The sequence below is a fragment of the Lingula anatina genome, chromosome 1 (genome assembly GCF_051362555.1).
Source record: "Lingula anatina isolate TDL-2025a chromosome 1, LinAna3.0, whole genome shotgun sequence".
Taxonomy (NCBI): domain Eukaryota; kingdom Metazoa; phylum Brachiopoda; class Lingulata; order Lingulida; family Lingulidae; genus Lingula; species Lingula anatina.
The window spans coordinates 56,285,733-56,304,217 of NC_141767.1; the positions used below are offsets into that span (position 1 = coordinate 56,285,733).

At 37.4% G+C, this 18,485-nt stretch overlaps 2 protein-coding genes across 4 annotated transcripts; both read left to right on the forward strand.

Moving 5' to 3' along the window:
• Positions 1–1,852: 1,852 nt before the first annotated feature.
• LOC106169897 (transmembrane protein 59) lies at positions 1,853–5,958 on the forward strand. Its single transcript, XM_013549542.2, has 6 exons — positions 1,853–2,043; positions 2,609–2,714; positions 3,136–3,230; positions 3,700–3,901; positions 4,828–5,114; positions 5,385–5,958. Exons 1-6 carry the CDS (start codon positions 1,894–1,896, stop codon positions 5,511–5,513), a joined length of 969 nt encoding a protein of 322 aa, XP_013404996.1. The 5' UTR covers positions 1,853–1,893; the 3' UTR covers positions 5,514–5,958.
• Positions 5,959–6,809: 851 nt separating this feature from the next.
• Positions 6,810–17,003, forward strand: LOC106169896 (glycine receptor subunit alpha-1). 3 transcript variants are annotated; one of them, XR_015333501.1, is made up of 8 exons: positions 6,810–9,313; positions 9,470–9,537; positions 9,824–10,050; positions 10,621–10,703; positions 11,766–11,903; positions 12,391–12,728; positions 13,066–16,265; positions 16,425–17,003. XR_015333501.1 is itself a non-coding variant. In XM_087009068.1 (8 exons), the coding sequence occupies exons 2-8, from the start codon at positions 9,265–9,267 to the stop codon at positions 13,240–13,242; spliced, it is 1,080 nt and encodes a 359-aa protein (XP_086865194.1). In that variant the 5' UTR covers positions 6,810–8,070; positions 9,210–9,264; the 3' UTR covers positions 13,243–17,003. The 3 variants fall into 3 exon arrangements, 2 of the variants coding, with proteins under 2 accessions (XP_086865194.1, XP_086865187.1); XM_087009068.1 differs by having other exon boundaries at positions 6,810–8,070; positions 9,210–9,313; positions 13,066–17,003; XM_087009061.1 differs by having other exon boundaries at positions 13,066–17,003.
• Positions 17,004–18,485: the final 1,482 nt, after the last annotated feature.

Below are 18,485 nucleotides of genomic sequence, written 5' to 3' on the forward strand. Positions count from 1 at the left end.
ATGTACATGAGCATATTAAGTCGAATCAAGCCACCATAATTTGAGAAACCTGTTTAGTATATTTTTAATCTATGTCTAGAGAAATGCTTGATTGAAGACTCACAATTGATATGTGCTGTGTGGGTATGTACATATTAGGCCTTAGATGGTGTTACTAAGCAGTTTGTAATTTTATTTAGGAGAATTCCACAACTGGTGGTCACAATTTAAAAATGCACAACAGTGACAACCTACATGTACAACAGCCATCTGTTTCTGCATATCAGACCATCTGTGGGAGGTGCACCATACAAAATTTTATATTTCTTGCAAACTTTTCCATTTAGCCTTTAAACATATGAGAAAGAAAAAAGTGTTTTCATTTCTTCTTGTGCTTCTGCTCACAATTCTAAATAAATAGAAAACCTGTCCTTGTTGTATGCAAGCTATCAGGATAACAACTTTAAAACAACAAGTGAACAATGAAATAAATAAACAAATCCAATTAAATAACTCCTGTCATGCACTGAATTTCACTCTCCTGATGTTCAGATCCTGTCTCCTCAGCTGGTCACAAAGATATAAGAATATTTTTTCGCTGCTTCTACCTTGTGTGCCATCTAGCTGCCTTTTGTACCTGTCACCTTTTTTTTTTTTTTTTTTTTTTTTTTTGATAACCAAGATTTATTTGCACCCAATCATTCAGTGTGGCTTGGTGGGAAAATGTCAGATCAATTTCCTAAATGTAAATTAACAAAAAAAGGTAACAATAGTTATTTTTATTCATATTGTAACTTGCATCATAATACAGTAGGAAAACACAGAATTCAACATTTTTCAAATTCATTTCAATGGTACCTAATGGTACCTGAGCTAGAATATATACTTACAAAACAGATTTACTCTTAACACTACACTAAATCTAAAATCAAGCCACTAACTTCCAAATACACATGACACAGGTAATTGATTTAATTGGCCCAGCTGAGCTGTGTACATTGTACTGTAGCCTTGACACTAATTGACAATAATGCTAACCAGGTATTAAAGAGGTAGATGACAGCAGATAACATCCAATGAGCACCATAACTGATAACAAATTCCACCCAAGGCAATAAGTGAGTCTTCATAATGAAAGTCGAAACCCTGCCTGGGTATTTCCACACGTTTTTACAACACACTCTCCACCAAGACTTTTTGGGCACTACTAATATGCAGTGTACGTGCGCTCATATCTTATACACCTCGGTCATTGGTTTTCTACTTTTTTTTCTTTTATGGTAAAGGCTGCACAGCTGGGTCTTCATTCTTTGCTGTAAAATAAATTAGTTTTATCCTTTACTTGTTCGATGAGTCTTGATTCAAAGCCACTCCTCAGTCTCTCCTCCGTTTACGGTTTTCGTCCCTACACCTTGGATTGTTACCACTGCAGGCAGTCTGTGAACGCTTGTTAAGTTATTTATCTTCTCTCTATCATATACCCTGCAGTAATTCATCATTTTACTCGGTTTAATATCAAAGAAAACACAGAAATTAAATGCTAAATTGTACATGTAGACATGATCATGCGCAGCAGACGATTCCGGTCTCCCTCCAGTATGGCTGCCGTTTGTTTTGATGACGAGGGCTACAATGGGTTAATTGGAATTTATTCGGGGGTTCGAAAGAACCCCCCTTTTTGCAGGGAAAAGGTTCCCTCTGGGTGAAATTTAATTAAGGTACATGGAAGTTTCATGGTAAAAGGTCCACTTTTTCAGAAAAAGAACCCCCCTTTTGAAATTTCTGGCTATGGGCCTGTAAAATAACATAGGCCTATATAGATATAGACAATGTATTGAGAAAGTACGTCTTGGGCGGAAGTGATCTCATCGCTGCAGTCACGTGGTTTCGTTCAGTTCATAACAAGACGAGAAAATGGCGAGTGGTTATCTGCTGTCGTTTATGGCAGTAGTGTTTATTATTGGCGATTGTTATGGATTTCCATTACTCGATAGATTGAAAGGAGATACAGATTCATGTGAGGATCTTTGCCTAAACACATATTCCCTTCACACATACGAGAAGGTAAGAATATGGGGAGTATTTCTGTTACTCACATTGGGAGTTAAGTATGGGGTATTTACATTGCATTGGTATGAACAAGTTGAGTGCTTCCGTTTAACGAGCGGTTGATTATTTAGTAAAAAGTATTAATATTGTATTAGTCCCAGGACATGACTTAGTGTTTAACAGTATAACGGAAAACCGGGAAAATTACTATCAAAGCAGCCCGCCGCCCTCCAGGCTCCAGCTGAGGCTCTACAGGTACCACAGTGCTGGAGATGATCAGATGTAAACTCTTTAATGTAAACAGGTCCAAACTTTTGAAGTAAATGAAATATAAATTCTCAATAAAGCATTAAATGTTAAAGAATTTAAGAAACTCTAGTCAATAGGCCCCCAATTATAATTTACTTATTTACCACTGTACTATGAACTGTAGGTAAAATTAAAAACAACATTCAACTTTCTCACCTGGCTATTTTCATCTTCCTGTCTGTTTGAATGATTCATATCATAGCTAATGCTCTTTGTTGTAAAAAAAAAAAAAAAAAAAAAATTGGCAAGCTAAATTAATTTGATATTTCAGGCATCACATCTAAATACATGTAGGAGAGGATGCAGACTTTTTTCTATCATTGACTTCGTACATGAAGATAGTGACTTGAATGCTACAAGGGAGGCCTGTGCAGCAGGTGGGTAGAGATATGTAAGAACAGTAGATAATTTATACATAAGCATGCTGGTAGCATAGCAGTTTACTTAGGAAAGAGAGCAGCATTTTTTATTTAAAAGGGCATAGACTTGGAATAGTCAACTTTTCTTGTATTAAGAGGTATCTTTTAACTAATTCATGGTTAGGTTGGAATCTCTATATTTTGGATGTAAAAAGATGAAAGTAGTCACCAATTCACTTTCTTCTTGGTTTTTTTTATTTCTTTTAAAGATTGCATTTGCTTGTTTAATAGGTCCACTGCTCAGAACAAATGTGTCAAGTTCAGTTTATAAGCATAAAACATAGTTTGAAAATGCAAGTTTCTACATGGCTGAACTATGCATACTATAAAAAAAGGAAATTCAACAAATGGCTGAATGTGATTTTTTTTTTTATCCCAGCATGTACTGAGGCATATGAGGTGAAGGAGGAGGCACAGTCCTGTGAAGTGGGCTGTGGGGGACAGATGGAAACTACAAAAGTAACCAGGAAACAGGTGAGTAAAGAATTAAAAAATAAATAAGATGTACAGAAAGCATTTAGTGAAGTTTTTCAAGTGAAAATTTACTGTTTTAGAAAAAAATAGAACATAGGTTATAAATCAGGAGTGTCAATTTTGTGATACTAGTTAGAATCAATATCAACAAAAAGTCTTCATGTGGTAGTTTGTCTGGAAGTTTATATGTAACCCATAATTTTGGAGAGTGTCTGGTATGCTGAAGTTGGTTGGACTGCTATCAGAATATAGGTTCAACATAAAGGTTCTTTGTGTAAAACATTTTATAGCAATCACGTTGAAAGTCTGATTTCAGAAAACTAGATAATAGTGAACTGAGAGCTAAAATGTCCTCTGCTATATACATTTCAGGTCACATGTCAAGTGTATTGTCTTTTCTAACCTACAGGGCTTTTAATGGGTTGAATGAAAAGCATAAGGTCTATTATGAAATTATATTCATTTTTAGGCTGAAGACTCACCTGCTGTTATCCATTCTGTGTTCCCCCTCCTCTATGTTCATGGGCTGTACAGCAATATGCGTGACAAGGTGTGGCATGGCTGGACGGTCAGGTGGTCGTACTACATGCAGGGAAACCAGGGTAGCATGGTCATACTTAGGTCTGAGCCACAGATATATACAGAGTTTGGCAGAGGGCCAGAGGGGCAAGGTAGGGGATGACATGCATATTTTTAGTTGTTTTTATTTATGTATGCTGGCACTGTATCTGTCTCTGTTGTTGCTGTCACTGCCACCGTCTTATACTTGTTGATCACCCTGTAACTGCCAACTTTTACTTTTTGTTTATTTTAAACCTAAAGAATTTATTAATTCATTTTTTTATATTATGCATTTTGGTGATATTTGCCCAATAAGTGCAAAAACGGAATTTTTGTTTCACTTCAAATTTGCTGAGTGACTTTGTTTTCAAGTTTCTTACCAAAGTCAGCATGATTATTTTAACAAAATTTACTGTTTCTAATACTTAAGTGTGCCTGTTTTTGTTAGAATGAATGAATTAAAATTACTTTTCAGTGTCAAGTGTGTATTTGCCAGGTTTCCTGTTTTTTGCGTATTTTTTAAGCAAGAGAATAAAAGTATACTAGAAATTGTAATGTGAGGTTGGCAATATTGCCCAGCATTTTAAAATAATATGAATATAGTAGTATCCTAATCTGCTGTCAGATAGTTTAAGGCTTCGTTCACATGGAAAGTCTATTTTCTAAAAATCTATTTTCTATTCGCGGTATCTTATGATCACAGTCTGTGCCCTGAATATCCTGCCGCGTAATTACTGGCAGTGCGAGCCAGTTACTTATAGTAAGCCAGTAATTACGCCACAGGATATTCAGGGCACAGACCGTGATCATAAGATATACCGCGAATAGAAAATAGAATTTAGAAAATAGACATTGCATGTGAATGAAGCCTAAATGTCACAGTCACTAATAATCTCTACTCCATCATTGTTTGTAAATGTAGAATGTGAAGGTTAACATTTGAATTCGCTGTCCTACGCAGTGTTTGTCAACTGACTTGGGAAATACAGCTGCAATTTGCTTCAGTTTATACATTTGTTGCCTTATTTATCTTCAGAATACAAAACAGTAAATTATTTAGAGACAAACTTAGAACCTGTGGACAATTCTGCCACACCCAACCTAAAAAGCTCTCAGATGCGATCCATAGATTTGAGTAAGGATGGCTTCCTGGATGGTAACTTTGATGATGAGGGTAGCTCAGACTGGCTGGGCTGTATATCTAAGAAGACAGGGCTGCCCAGACTGTTTTTGACACTGACTGTGCTCCTGTCTGTGATGGTGATGATATGGCTCTGCCTCACCTCTGCTGCCACTGCTCCAGAACAAAGAATAAAAATGCAGGTAAAATGGCTCACTTAAATGTGCACTTGCAATGTTTGAAACTGGTAAAATGAGTATCAATATCATGAAAACTAAGTTGATGTTCACAAATTTATTCTCTGAATGCCTCTACTTAACATTGTCTTACCTTTTTGTAACAAAATATATTTAATATTGATGACAAAGATCTTTCACTTTTAGATAACACTTTACCATTAAACCATTCCCTCTGCGCAATATTTCTCTCTGGGGTCTTAATAGGATAATGCTATGCGTGATGTTCTCTTTCAGAAATTGTCCATTCCTGGAGACTTTGATTATGTGAAGGAAGTCAGTGAAAAGGGACTGATGTATGTGCAACCACAAGATAGATACGAAGCTGACCCACTGCCAATCAAGATAAAAGTGCAAAGAATTTAATTTCATCAAACTCAGTGTTGTGACCTGGCATTTCATTAATTTTGATAAAGATGGAAATCCCTACATTTTTTCTTTAAAAGATAGTATTGATTAGGTAAAACAGTAAGTCTCATCAAAAGGTTCTGTTGATTATAAATGTGATATTCAGGAAACTGGTCATTATTTAATTATAATGTTTCTTTGGTGTCTCCAGTGGTACATTTCACTGTTTTGATGTCACTGTGTCTGGGGATTTATAAATTCATTTATGCGGTAAAACAAACCAGGGGATAAATTGATGTTGTGTTTTGAAACCAGTATGCATTTTGAGGAAGATTATAAAAATTATTATTAGGGTTGCTGTAAGATGGGAATAGTTAAGAATAGGTGATATAGGAGTTTTACGTATTTTTTTTCCTATTTGTGATATTTTGGTCTTCAGAACTGGCTTATACTGACGTGTGTGTGTGTTTGTGTGTGTGCGTGAGAGAGAGTGAGAGAGATTTGAGTAATTTGGTCTATTAGTATTATTACATTAATAGCAGTAAATCAGGTTTGCCTTTAATACAGTTGGCAAATAATTCATACATAGCCTGAATTGGACCTTGTGTTTGCTGAAAACACTCGCAAGTTCTCCCACAATCACTGGTGGGTAAACGGGATAAAGTTGTACATGTTTACAATTAAAAGTAATATTTCATTGGGTTGATGATGTCATACCACACATTGAGCAATTGGCAAATTAGTCTTTTCCTTTTGGGTATATAAGAGCGCATTCTCAACGAATTAAGCCAGGCTTTACAAAGCCGGTGACCTAAAAATGGCGGACGTACATGAAAGAAAAACCGCCTAATCTTTTAATAGTCTCTCCGCCTCCCCACACGTCGTCCCTGCGGGGTACAGTAATTAAATCTCGGCTCCGTTCGCCATGCGGAAGCTACCTGAGAAATATTAAGTGCGCATGCTCATCAGTTAAACTCGTGGTGAAGAAAGCATGGCGGCTGAAGGCGATCGAAGGAAAAAAGCTCTTCTCTTCTATTATCTTTGAAAACAGAGACGAAAAAGGAATAATTTGGCCCGTAGAGCAGCAATGATTCGACTATCTACGGAGATAATATCACCAGAGATATTCACGGAAATATTAATGTTCGGAGCCGAGATTTAATTACTGTACCCCGCAGGGACGACGTGTGGGGAGGCGTGTGAGAGGCGGAGAGACTATTAAAAGATTAGGCGGTTTTTCTTTCATGTACGTCCGCCATTTTTAGGTCACCGGCTTTGTAAAGCCTGGCTTAATTCGTTGAGAATGCGCTCTAATAGTGTTAGCCTGAGCCACTGTCTAAATCAGTCGCTTCGTGGCAAGTTTGTAAGGCTTTGATGTAAATATGTTTTTGGATTATTTAATTGGGAAGTTTTGGGTGGGATAGGGCAGATTCGGAATTTTTTTTAATGTTTTATACAGACCTCTTTTCTTTAAACTTAAATATTAACAGCGGTTGGAGATGTAACTCCTTCCTCTCAAAAGAAAAAACTGGTGATCATTATTTTTTTCTTCATATTATTATTATTATTGAAACATCAATGTTTTAATTATGTTAAGGGGCCAGTGGTTGTTTTTGGTTGGGAATAAATTGTGAAAAAGACCTGTCTGAATTGCAGTTTTTGTCTGAATCAATTATTTCAATGATTCTTATTTCAGTTTTGTTTATTCATACTTGTGGCGTAGCCAAATAGCCCTATAGGTCGCAGAGAAAGGTTAAATTTCTTCGAGGCGAAACGTTTTGCAAGTGGTCATGCACCACAATCATTTTGGCACAAATACTCGATAGCACAACTACCAGAATGGCCGTTTACTCTGTACTGACACAAAAAACCTGGGGTATGGTAGTATAACTGGTAATGTTAAACTTCCATGCGGGAGAGGAGGGGGGGCTTCACTTATTTCTATGATTTTACTTGATATCAAAAGTGCATTATTTATTTTAATAGCTGATTGACCTAATATGAATTTTTACATAATTTGTTTCTTACACACATTTTTGTAACATTGGGAAAAATTACCAAGCAGTTAACCTTTCGTGGTTCAAGCGTAGTTTGAGTTAAACCCAAAGGTCTATCAGCAAGAGGCGTCAGTTAACGCTTTATTTTTCTCTATTTTTTAGCCCCAGCACTATCTAAATAGCATGTTTAATTCTTGTCATTTATGAGGACTTAACTCGCTGTTTTCAGCGATTCCAGTTTTCTTCTGGTGTAATTCCAATTTGTTTCACCATAACGGATAAGCGCTGATGGGGGTGCAATTCAGTTGCAATGAATTAAATGGCCCAAAATATGACTTGATAAAAACCATTTGTTCTCACAACAGCTATTGTAGGTGGTTTTAGTTTCTTGGATACCGTTGTCTCCGGAGACTTATTGATCGACAAATATTGCGGCAGGTACCTGGTATTCTATACCTACTGTGGTCGAAGCAGATGAAGCCAGTTACTTTCAGGCATCATTTGCAACAGCAATGAAGTCATTTGTGGGTTTGCAAGTAGTGCTTTTAGTGATATTTCTCACAGGATGCAAATGGTATGTACGTATTCTAATTTTAATTGTTCTACAGATTTGATAAAGTGTTGTTTTCTAGATAAGTTCCAAAAATGCGATTTATCTTCACCAATCGAAACTTGTCCACGAAGCTGAAGATCGGGCTTCTGAAGTGTTACATTATGGCTCTTTCTTTTCATATGACTGCAAAGCGTAGACTGTTTAATTCAACGAAGTGATAATAGAAGTCCATTTCATTTTTTTACTTATAAAATTACATGTTATTGGATTTGGCATCAGATGAAATTGTGCATTATGACTGTTTGCAGACTACTATTTTCTAAACTCCCAAAATAGTGTTTTGCTAGTTCAACTTTAAAGGGATAATAACTCTTCGTATGAGGTCTATATTTCACAACAGAAACATCGTGAACAACTCATAGAAATAAAATATATTCTGTTTTACGACAAAAACAGCAGTTATAGCTATTATTCTGATATCTGAACTTGTCTTCAGACCACGTCACCTCCATTGATGGCTATACTCTGTTATAATCTCTTAAGAGAATTTAACAAAAAACCAAACTTTTTAGAAAAAAACCAGGGACTAACTTTGAATGTAAAAATGGATTCATTAACCATTGGTAAGTATGGGAAAATTGTTGTTTACTCCAGGAAAATTCATTTTTTGGCCAAAACGAAGAGTTATTATCCCTTTAAGGTAATTTAAACCGATTAGGTATGGTTTATGTGAAAATAATGCACTCGATGTCGTTTTTGTTTTGATAGCAGTTTGATCTCAGTTCTAATCGATTAAAGTGCAACTTGACCGCATATTATTTTAATGCAGACATTTTCTTTCTATTGTGGAAAGTGTAGTTTTAGTTGACGGGAAATTAATCTTAAACGTAAAACGTACTGAGGGAGGCGGGACTGCTCGTCTTATAGCCTACCCAATTTTAAGAAAGGTCGTTACACAGTTGGAAGCAAGATTCCACTTCTAGCATTTTCAGGAAGAATTGAATATTTATATTTTTTGACATTAACAAAGGTTGACAAGGAAAGTTTTTTCTGCAATAGGCCGTTTTGTTAGCGTGAATTGTTGGAAAAAATGTTTTCTCTTCCGTCAGTCCCGTTAAAAATGTGAAGACGCTGAATGGCTGTCTCTCTATTTTCTTTTCACAGTAAAGAAATTGAAAAGGTGGACTATACTGATGCAAAATCTTCCCTTCTTGCACAGATGGACCCACTTATTTACGATCCCGAAGTGAGACCTCATTTGATTTCCGGTGAGACAACATTCCTTTTTATAGACAATCGTTCTCTCTTCGTCTCTGTCTTTCTTTCTCTTACTAGTATAAATCGCAGTTCACTTATGACTACTGCATAAGTTTCAATTTTGGCTTATTTTAAAGAATTATATGTCTTCTGAATATCAATTTAAGGTACACCAGAGGTCGTCGCAGTGGGGATTGAAATCGACACATTCAGTGAAATAAGTGTCGCAAAAATGGTAAGTGTCACTTTTTTAAAGTACAGCTCCTTGAAGCTGAATAACTGTGGCTTATCGCACACTAAACTTTATAATGACAATACTCAACATGTCATGGGAAATTCTGATCTTCTTTCCAATATTATTCTTGAGAGCATCAATAGTTCGGTAATTGTTGTCATAGAAACCCTACAGAAAACAGACCTGGTCAGAAGAATGTGCAGGCCAAGGTCGGTCAGTACGATAGGAGACCTCCTTGGATTGTCTTCTGGATGAAGAGGTGACATTATATTCTTTCTGTTGCCAGGATTTCACAGCTGAAATTTATCTTCGACAGTACTGGATGGATCCAAGGCTTGCAGATAATGGTTCTTTTGGTCTACCAATATCTCTAACAGCCAGCGAAACGGTATCAAGTATCTGGAAGCCAGATTTGTACTTTTTGAACGAGAAAAGTGCCAAGCTGCACAGTGTTCCCAGTCCAAACATTCTGTTGCGCATTTGGCCGACAGGGCAGATACTTTACTCTCAAAGGTATTTTTAGTTTTAAAACAATTCTCAATTAACTTTCGACGGGCAAAGATCAGATGTTATCTCGAAGTGGGTCATGGATAGTAAAATCAATCTCCTTAACATTTACGAGTAGAGTAGAAGACGCTCACAAAATGTGTTTCCTTTCATACATTTTGTGACGATGTCAGTGAAATATCGCCCGCTTGCTATTGCATGGGGAACGGATTTCTGGTACGCTCTCAACCCCTTCAGAGTAAGGGCAATGACAAGATTTGTCATCATCTATTACATACCTTAGTGTTAATGAACTTAAAATTTTGCAGCCCAAAATTCGTTCTTTTAAGCAGCCCAAAGCCTGGTGGCAAATCAATTTATACCAGAAATAAAAAGAATGAGTTAATTTATAAATTAATAATTGCAATGAAATTGTAATCTAATGAGAGAAAAGAGAGAAAACTTAATTAAGGTTACACAGAAGAGGGTGTGATAGGATGCTTGTCGTGGCGTACTTCTTGTACATGTAGCTGCAAGTTTGACTACAGTTACGAAATGTCACCCATTCAACCGGACTATCTTTACAATTTTTTCCAGACTGTCCCTAACGATTGGTTGTCAGTTTGACTTTTTCAATTTTCCAATGGACGTACAGATATGTAAACTTGAGATGCAGAGCTGTGAGTATATATATGTATAGGTATTCGCAGGCTTAGCTATACACGTGCATGTACTTATATGTATGCTGATGTACAGTAACAGTGATTTAATCATCATCTTTTGTAGATGGCAATTCTAGCCTTGTACTCTTTTGAACAATGCACATTAGTCATGTTAGATATGTCAATAGTTGGTTGTCTAAGGATATTTTTATCATCCAGATACCAAAAATGAGTTTTTTCCTGTATCTTATTATTTAATAAGGCATATATTTTTGTGCTGATGAAATGAAAAAACCCTCCAAAATATAAAATATCAGCGTTTACATTTGTTTCGTTGCAATGTATATAAGCATAGGCAACTCAAAGCTTTAATCGTCAGTTTAACACCTTTCTAATTTGAGGTGAGATAGCAGTCGGTATGGGGCGTAACTTCATCTCTGAACAAAATTGACAGAGTTGACCAGGGGTGTATAGGTTACAATCCCGTGCCGTCATTTTGGTTTAAATGTTTTTGATATGGGGTTATGAGCCCATAATAACAAATTTTCATATAAGAAAGGCATTATTTTGCTTTATCAACGATAAAGTATAAACTAAGACTTTTAAGAAAAATCGCTGGCCGGGTCTTGGAGTACTAAATGGTCTCATAAAATCGGCGTTGAAACGGTGTGTTCAGATAACAGAGAAATTTGAGAAACCGATGTTTCAGTTTTAACCCCAAAACGCACTTATGACGTCACCCGTAAGATGACGTGTAAATGTTAATTAATTTAGTCACCGGACAATAAGATTTATGTATGTATGTAGGACAGTAAATAAGGAGTTTTGGGCGAAGGGTGACACTATCCTTACCCAAGTGAATACCATATTACTCAATTGAAACTAGCATCTTCTCCTCAGCTTCACGCGTTGATAGATAGGCCACAAGAATCTCCCTTTTCTCCAGAAAACCACTCCGCAAAAAAAGATATCGGTGCGTGTTGTTTCGCGCTCTATGAGATCCTGAATTTCCTACTGCTTGGAGAAGTTATCACACAATTGTACACGTATTTTTCACAACATATTCGTTTTATTTTTCAGATGCGTACTCTACAGATGATCTCCATTTTAGGTGGCACGAGCCACCGATAGATTTTAGGAAAAGTGATCTTAATTTCCCAGAATTTGAACTGATAGACATTGAAGTAGATCAATCCATAGAAGAGCATCAGGCTACAGGTAATGCACAGCGACATCAATATATTTAGTCAACTGTAACCATGGTCGTTGATAGGCTGGGACAGAGCCATTTATCTCGTATTTTTTTTCCTGATTAGACTGGTTTAGAGGAACCTCCTCAGCAGAGGGCCTTTGTCACTTTAACCTCTGGCTACAGACCTGATAACCAGCAGTAACAGATACCATTCACTTGAAATATATATAAAAGTATATAAAAATTCAATTTTACTGTGCACTTTACATATATATATATATATATATATATATATATATATATCAGGCCCATAGCCAGCAAATTCAAAAGCGGGGTTCTTTTCTGAAAAAAGTGGACCTTTTACAATGAAACCTCTATGTACCTAGATCAAACTTTACGCAGAATGGACAAAAAGGGCGGTTCTTCCCCCCCCCCCCCCCCCCCCTGTATATTGACAATCCTCCTTGTGATTTTTGATCTGCCACGTCATTAAGTACGGTTGTTTCAATCCAGGTAATTATTCTCGGCTGATAGTTGCAGTCCGCATTAAACGCGATTCCCGCCCTTACATCATCAACATCTACGTTCCAAGTACAGTAGTGGTCATTCTTAGCTTCATGAGCATGTGGATAGACCCCAGGGCGGTTCCAGCCAGGGTGACCATAGGGATCATCACAGTCCTGACCACTATGACCCAGAGTGTCAATATCCAGCAGGAGTTGCCAAAAGTTTCGTACGTGAAGGCAGTAGATGTGTGGCTGGCGGCTTGCTTGGTGTTCGTGGTAGGAGCCATGCTCCAGTACGCATTGGTGAATGTGCTGCTGCAAAGGGAGGCAGACAGAAATAAAAAGGTAATGGTAGAAGTTTGGAGAAAATTTGATTTCATTGATGGTCTTATTTATACGCAAAACATTCGCCACGATAATATTGTATAAGATGACATATGCTTGACTGAAAAGAAAATACTAAAGTGGATTTCAAAATAGACCAAACAGTGCGCAGTTACAATTTTTTGTTTCAGGGAACCTTAATAACAGAGCGATGGTGTTCTAAAGAAAAAGTGCAAAGTAAAAAGGAATAATGAATATAATTCCCTTGCATTTCATTTACAGCATGTGCAAAGTTTTATATTAGAATAGCAAAACACGCCCTACTGAAGGCGAATACAGTGGCCTCATGTATTTCCAGGAACCGCACCATGCAGTAAATCGTGTCAATCCGGAAGCCTTATCAATGACCGACACACCCGCACCATTGGTCAGCTACTGGTCCCCCGGAAAGGTGGACATGTTTGGAAGAGTGGTGTTCTTTGTGGGATTTGCAGTTTTTAATCTGTTTTATTGGCTTTTTTATGTGCTGTTATAACAGTATGGCAAAAAGGGTACTTTATTCGCAGGATTTCTGATAATGTAGAAAGAGAGAGATTGCTTCACTAAGAATATGACAAACGTCTACGCCCATCTAAGAAACTGAAGCGAACGTCCATTGGTTGTTCAAATTGTAGGTGATATATGAAAATAAATAGTAACAAAGACAAAAAATTAGGTGTAATGAGAGAAACTATAAATTTAAATTCCGATTTTATCGATACAATTTTTGGTGTCCTTCTCTTACTGGCATGATAGATATGGGCATCCAATCCATCTAGTCGGTGCCAAGTAGCTTCCATGGAATGGGGTGGGTTGACAGGAAGAAGAAAAATCGAGGAGTCTGCATCTGATGTTATCAACACTATTATGGCCACTTGACTATGCTTTATCATGAAAATGGTTATCATTGGCAGTTTATATCTAGCCAGGTTGTTAAATCGACATCGGGTTTGATACATTAGTCAAAATGAGCAAATGGAATGTATGCATTGTTTTGTGTTTAAAAGGAAGTAATATTTCAATAGCTAGATATAAAATCTATAACTTGCTTTGAAATAATAATGCAATTGGGCATTAGGCTCTTTATCATTCTACATCCCACGGCTGGGGCTTCATACTTGGTGTACGAGGTGTTCGCTTGCCTGTACAACATGTAGGTCTCGCTGATGATTCTCTTGTGTTTCGAATCCATTGCACGACTCTTCTTGTATCTAGTAGATAGGGATCAATTGTACAATTGTACCTGACGTATCTACACACACTGGACAAAAGAAGTGTCACCCCTACCGAGCCAATACTATGGGGGAGATAAATGACTGTGGAATGATATGCTCCTGGTATCATTTTATTAACATCAAATTTCACAAAAAATAACAAAATGAGAACAAAATATACATTTTACCAAAATATGCAGTTTCAAGTCCAAAATTAGTACTTAGTGGCATAGCCACGTGACTTAATAATAGGTGCCAGTCTACGAAGCAAGGTTTCATATAATTGTCTGATGCGTTCAGGGCTTATGCTGGCCCAAGCATGGAACACTGAATATAACAGAGTTTCTCTGCTGGTTAGACGGGCATTTGTCAAAAGTTTTGACATATCATTCCACACATTTTCAATTATGTTTGCACCCGGACTCTGGGCAGGCCACATCACCCTGCGAATGTCCTGTTGGTCAAACCAATCATCAACTGCTCTGGGCCTGTGACAAGGAGCATTGTCATCCTGGTGTACAAATGGATAATTCCTGTCACCAAACATGTTAGTATTAGATGGTAGCAAGCCTGACTCCAAAATATCGATATATTTCTAGTGATTCATGTTTCCATTAACCACTATTAATGCGCCCAAGCCAAGGATGCTGATGCAGCCCCACACCATGATGAATATGCTGCTCCGGGTTCGAAAATTTAGTGCATGTGGTTCAAATGCTTTACCAGCAGTTTGCCAGCATAGTACCCGTCTGTCATCAGAGGTCAGACCAAAGCGACACTCATCAGAAAAAATATATAGGACCAATTGTCATGATCTGTCCAGTTCCAGATCCTGTTGACCCTAGTTTACTCTACGTTGCCTGTTTTGCAACGATATAAGAGGTTTCAGTCTTGCTACCCTGCTGTACACTCTCTGAGCATGTAACCGACGCCTAGCAATTTTCACAGACACATTCTTATGTGTGAAATTGTTCCACTGTGTTGTCAACTGACAAGCAGTGTCGGACTTTGACAACCTGGACATCAAAATCAGTCGTCGGTCTTCACGGCCAGTATTTTTTCTTGGACGACCCATCAGAGGCAATTTGTCTCTTGATCCAGTGTTTCTATACCAAGACCAGACCCTCTGCACGGTTCTGACTGAACAATTCAATTGTATCGCTATTCTGACATTGCTTATATTCCGCCTCTTCAGGTTAATAACTTGCACCTATAACCGTTAGATAATTGCCTGTATCTTGTCATATTGGAGGAAGACAGGCATAACATTTGCTGTACATGCACAAGACCAACAATACAATTCCATGGTATACCAGTTTTATACTCATTAGTCACATTATAAGTAGACCAAGCATTATAAGTACCCAAGATCTGCCTACTTTTATTACTCTGAGTTAGGGGGTGACACTTCTTTTGTCCAGTGTGTGTATCTTTGTATATCCAATCCATTCCCCTTGTGTACATATATTATTCATAACATTAGTAAAAGTCTGTTGTGTCATAAAACGCTTTACCTTCAAAAAGTTTTTTGTACGTTTTGTTGTATTTATTTTGTGTAATGTTAGTAATTTTGTAGACTGAGTTGATTGACATGACCTCGTCGTATATATAATGTTAACGGGGGACAGTAATGTAAGAGGCTAAAGAGAGAGGAAGAAAATGTAAATAAGGTAGTTAAGAAGTGACAATAAAGAATAAGAAGGAACATTAAGTTTTGTTCTTACCTCACGTAATTAGTAAGATAAAGTCAATACCACCGTGACGTATGGTGGAGGATGCAAAAGAGAAGAACCAGTCACCAGGGAGACATCCAGAAGAGAGCACATAAATAGTGGAGAATAAATAAATAAATGATGGAGGTTGCAAAATGAAAAAAATAATGAGGCGTTTGACACCATGAATCTTGTCAGGAAGAGAGAGAACGATCACCGAACGAAAATACGCAAGCGAGCACAAAGTATCCGGAAAGGAGATAGGAACTGGACAAACAGGGAATGGAAGTCTTTTCTAGATATGTTCTGATACCTGATACTTAAAATAAATGTAAACATTATTCATCTTCATTAGTAAAAGTCTGTTTTAGGCTATCATAAAACGCTTTGTCTACAGAAAAGTTTTTATTGCACGTTTTGTTGTATATATTTTGTGTGATGTTAGTAATTGACAGCCATGATTGGATAAGAAGTGGGGAGTGTTTTGTAGACTAACTGAGTTGATTGACATGACCTCGTCGCAGTACGTATGTTTGACACCATAAATCTTGTCAGGAAGAGAGAGAGAACGATCACCGGACGAAAATACGCAAGTGAGCACATAATATTCGGAAAGGAGATGGGAACCATACCTGATACCTGATACTTTAAATGAATGTAAACATTTTTCATCTTTTGATAAGTCATATGTGCATTAAGTAAATTCACTTTTGTTTACATTTTATGCAACTATTGACTTTAAAAAATTACAGGTTGCGGAATGTTTGAAGAGATGCCCGACTCCACACGCGCCTTTAAACGGATTAGATCTCTGCTCTGAGGTTTAAATGCTAGGGCCTGCAGCGGCGGCGGAGGCGGGGAGACCATCAGGAATCCGCGGCATCGCTTTTGAACTGTGGTCGGCCATATTTAGTCGGCGGATCAGTATGTACTCGGATCATCCATTCTGAATGGGGCCATAGACTCGTCATATAATCAACAGAGCAAACGAATACGATTTAAAACTAACTTTAACTTAAGATTCATTTTCATGTTATTTCTACTGGGGATTCATCGTCGTGGATTGGGCGCCTTGCCTGCGTTTGTTATTAGCTCCTATACTCGGTTGAAAGCGGAATGTGCCGCCGGTGTCGCTCTCAACAAGGGAATCGGACTTTTGTCGCATGTAATTTGGTAAATACGAATATAATCTCGACTTTAACTTGATTTATCTTTGGCAGAATTATCCTGTGATACCAATAGCGAATAAGAATGGATGGTTCATTGCATGTTATGTAAACATTGTGGAGTAAAGATAAAGCATGCGTAAATAGATAGTTTTGTTGAAGTATTGTTACGTTTTGCGTTAGTCTTTTATATAACAATAAAAAGTACAGGGAATTAAAAAAATAATTATCCCACGTCCGAACCAAAACTGGTGAGAAAAATTGCGGTCTACTGCTCGGCACCTCATCATGTATACAAAACGTGTTTGGTTCTCTAATCCATTGTTCATTTCTTTATTTCTTTCACACTTCACAACTGTAAACTATTTACATGTTTAACAATACAGATGGCATATTTTATGAATCTTTATCGAAAGGTTTTACAGGTTCACAATGAGTCCCAACAAGGTATTGTTAACTGCTGCAGCACCGCAGTGGCAAATAGAAATGAGGTACTGTCCCTTTTTACATATCGTTCTAAAAGAGTAAATTGACCTTTTTAATCCTCACCAGGTATGTGAAAGTGGCACTTGTACCGGGTTCCGCTGCGGTTCATGCGCTGTCAATTCATGTCCATCAGGTCCATATTGTGCATATGTACCATTGCTAAAAAGTTCTCGATGTCAGACGAAGAGGGAATGTCAAGAAAGGTGTATAAGGAGCCGTGACTGTGCCAACAACCGCTGCAGATTCTTCAGGTGCAGATGTGATGAAAGCTAATCAGGGCCGTAGCCTCCAGGGGGGCAGGGGGGCAGTTGCCCCCCCTGGGATTTGAGGTGCAAAAAATAAATAAATAAATAAATAAATAAATAATAATCGCAAAGGTAAATAATAATTAATAAAATAATAATTAACAAAAAATAATTGCAAAGTTGGTATCAATTCTGTGAGAAAATGCACTCATGGCCACTAGACAATCATTCAACAATCTGTTAACAAAGGTGTACTGTTTTTAGCCAACTCAGTTCATGCCAAAAAGCTCACCCTCCCTTAGGGAGCTATCCTTAGGGGAGCTATACTTATGGCAAAATGAACCCACAATTTCTGACTTCTGATTGAGCAATAAAACAGTTAAAATGCACCAGAATGCAGTATTATACATACAGTTTTTAAAAATTTTCCACACCATGGGAGGGGGACACCCCCTCCCATACCCTCCCCCCTCGGGGGCTTCGACCCCTCGTGTCTGCTACTGCCCCCCCTGGCATTTTGCTCAGGCTACGGCCCTGCTAATCGTCCAGCACGGTGTAATGAGTTGTTATTCGTGTAATTCAGTGTTAACTCGTTAGATGTTCACGAACACTTCTAAGATCATTGTCTTCGCATACTAACGAAGCAAAGGCATCATAAAAAGGCTGTTGTAATTGAATGGTATTAAGTTCTGATAAAATAAAAAGGAGTATAAATGCAAATCGTACTTTTGATCTATATCATTGCATGTGTGCATAATATCTTTCGTATTTCTTTTTAGCGGATTCGTGAGCACGAGAAATTGCTTTAACTCAAGAAAAATTCTATTGGCTGGTAAAATCCGTATAGAGTACCTTTGAGTATAATAACTGCTTGCAGTTGTGTTTTTTTTTATATTGATTTTATGTATCGATAATT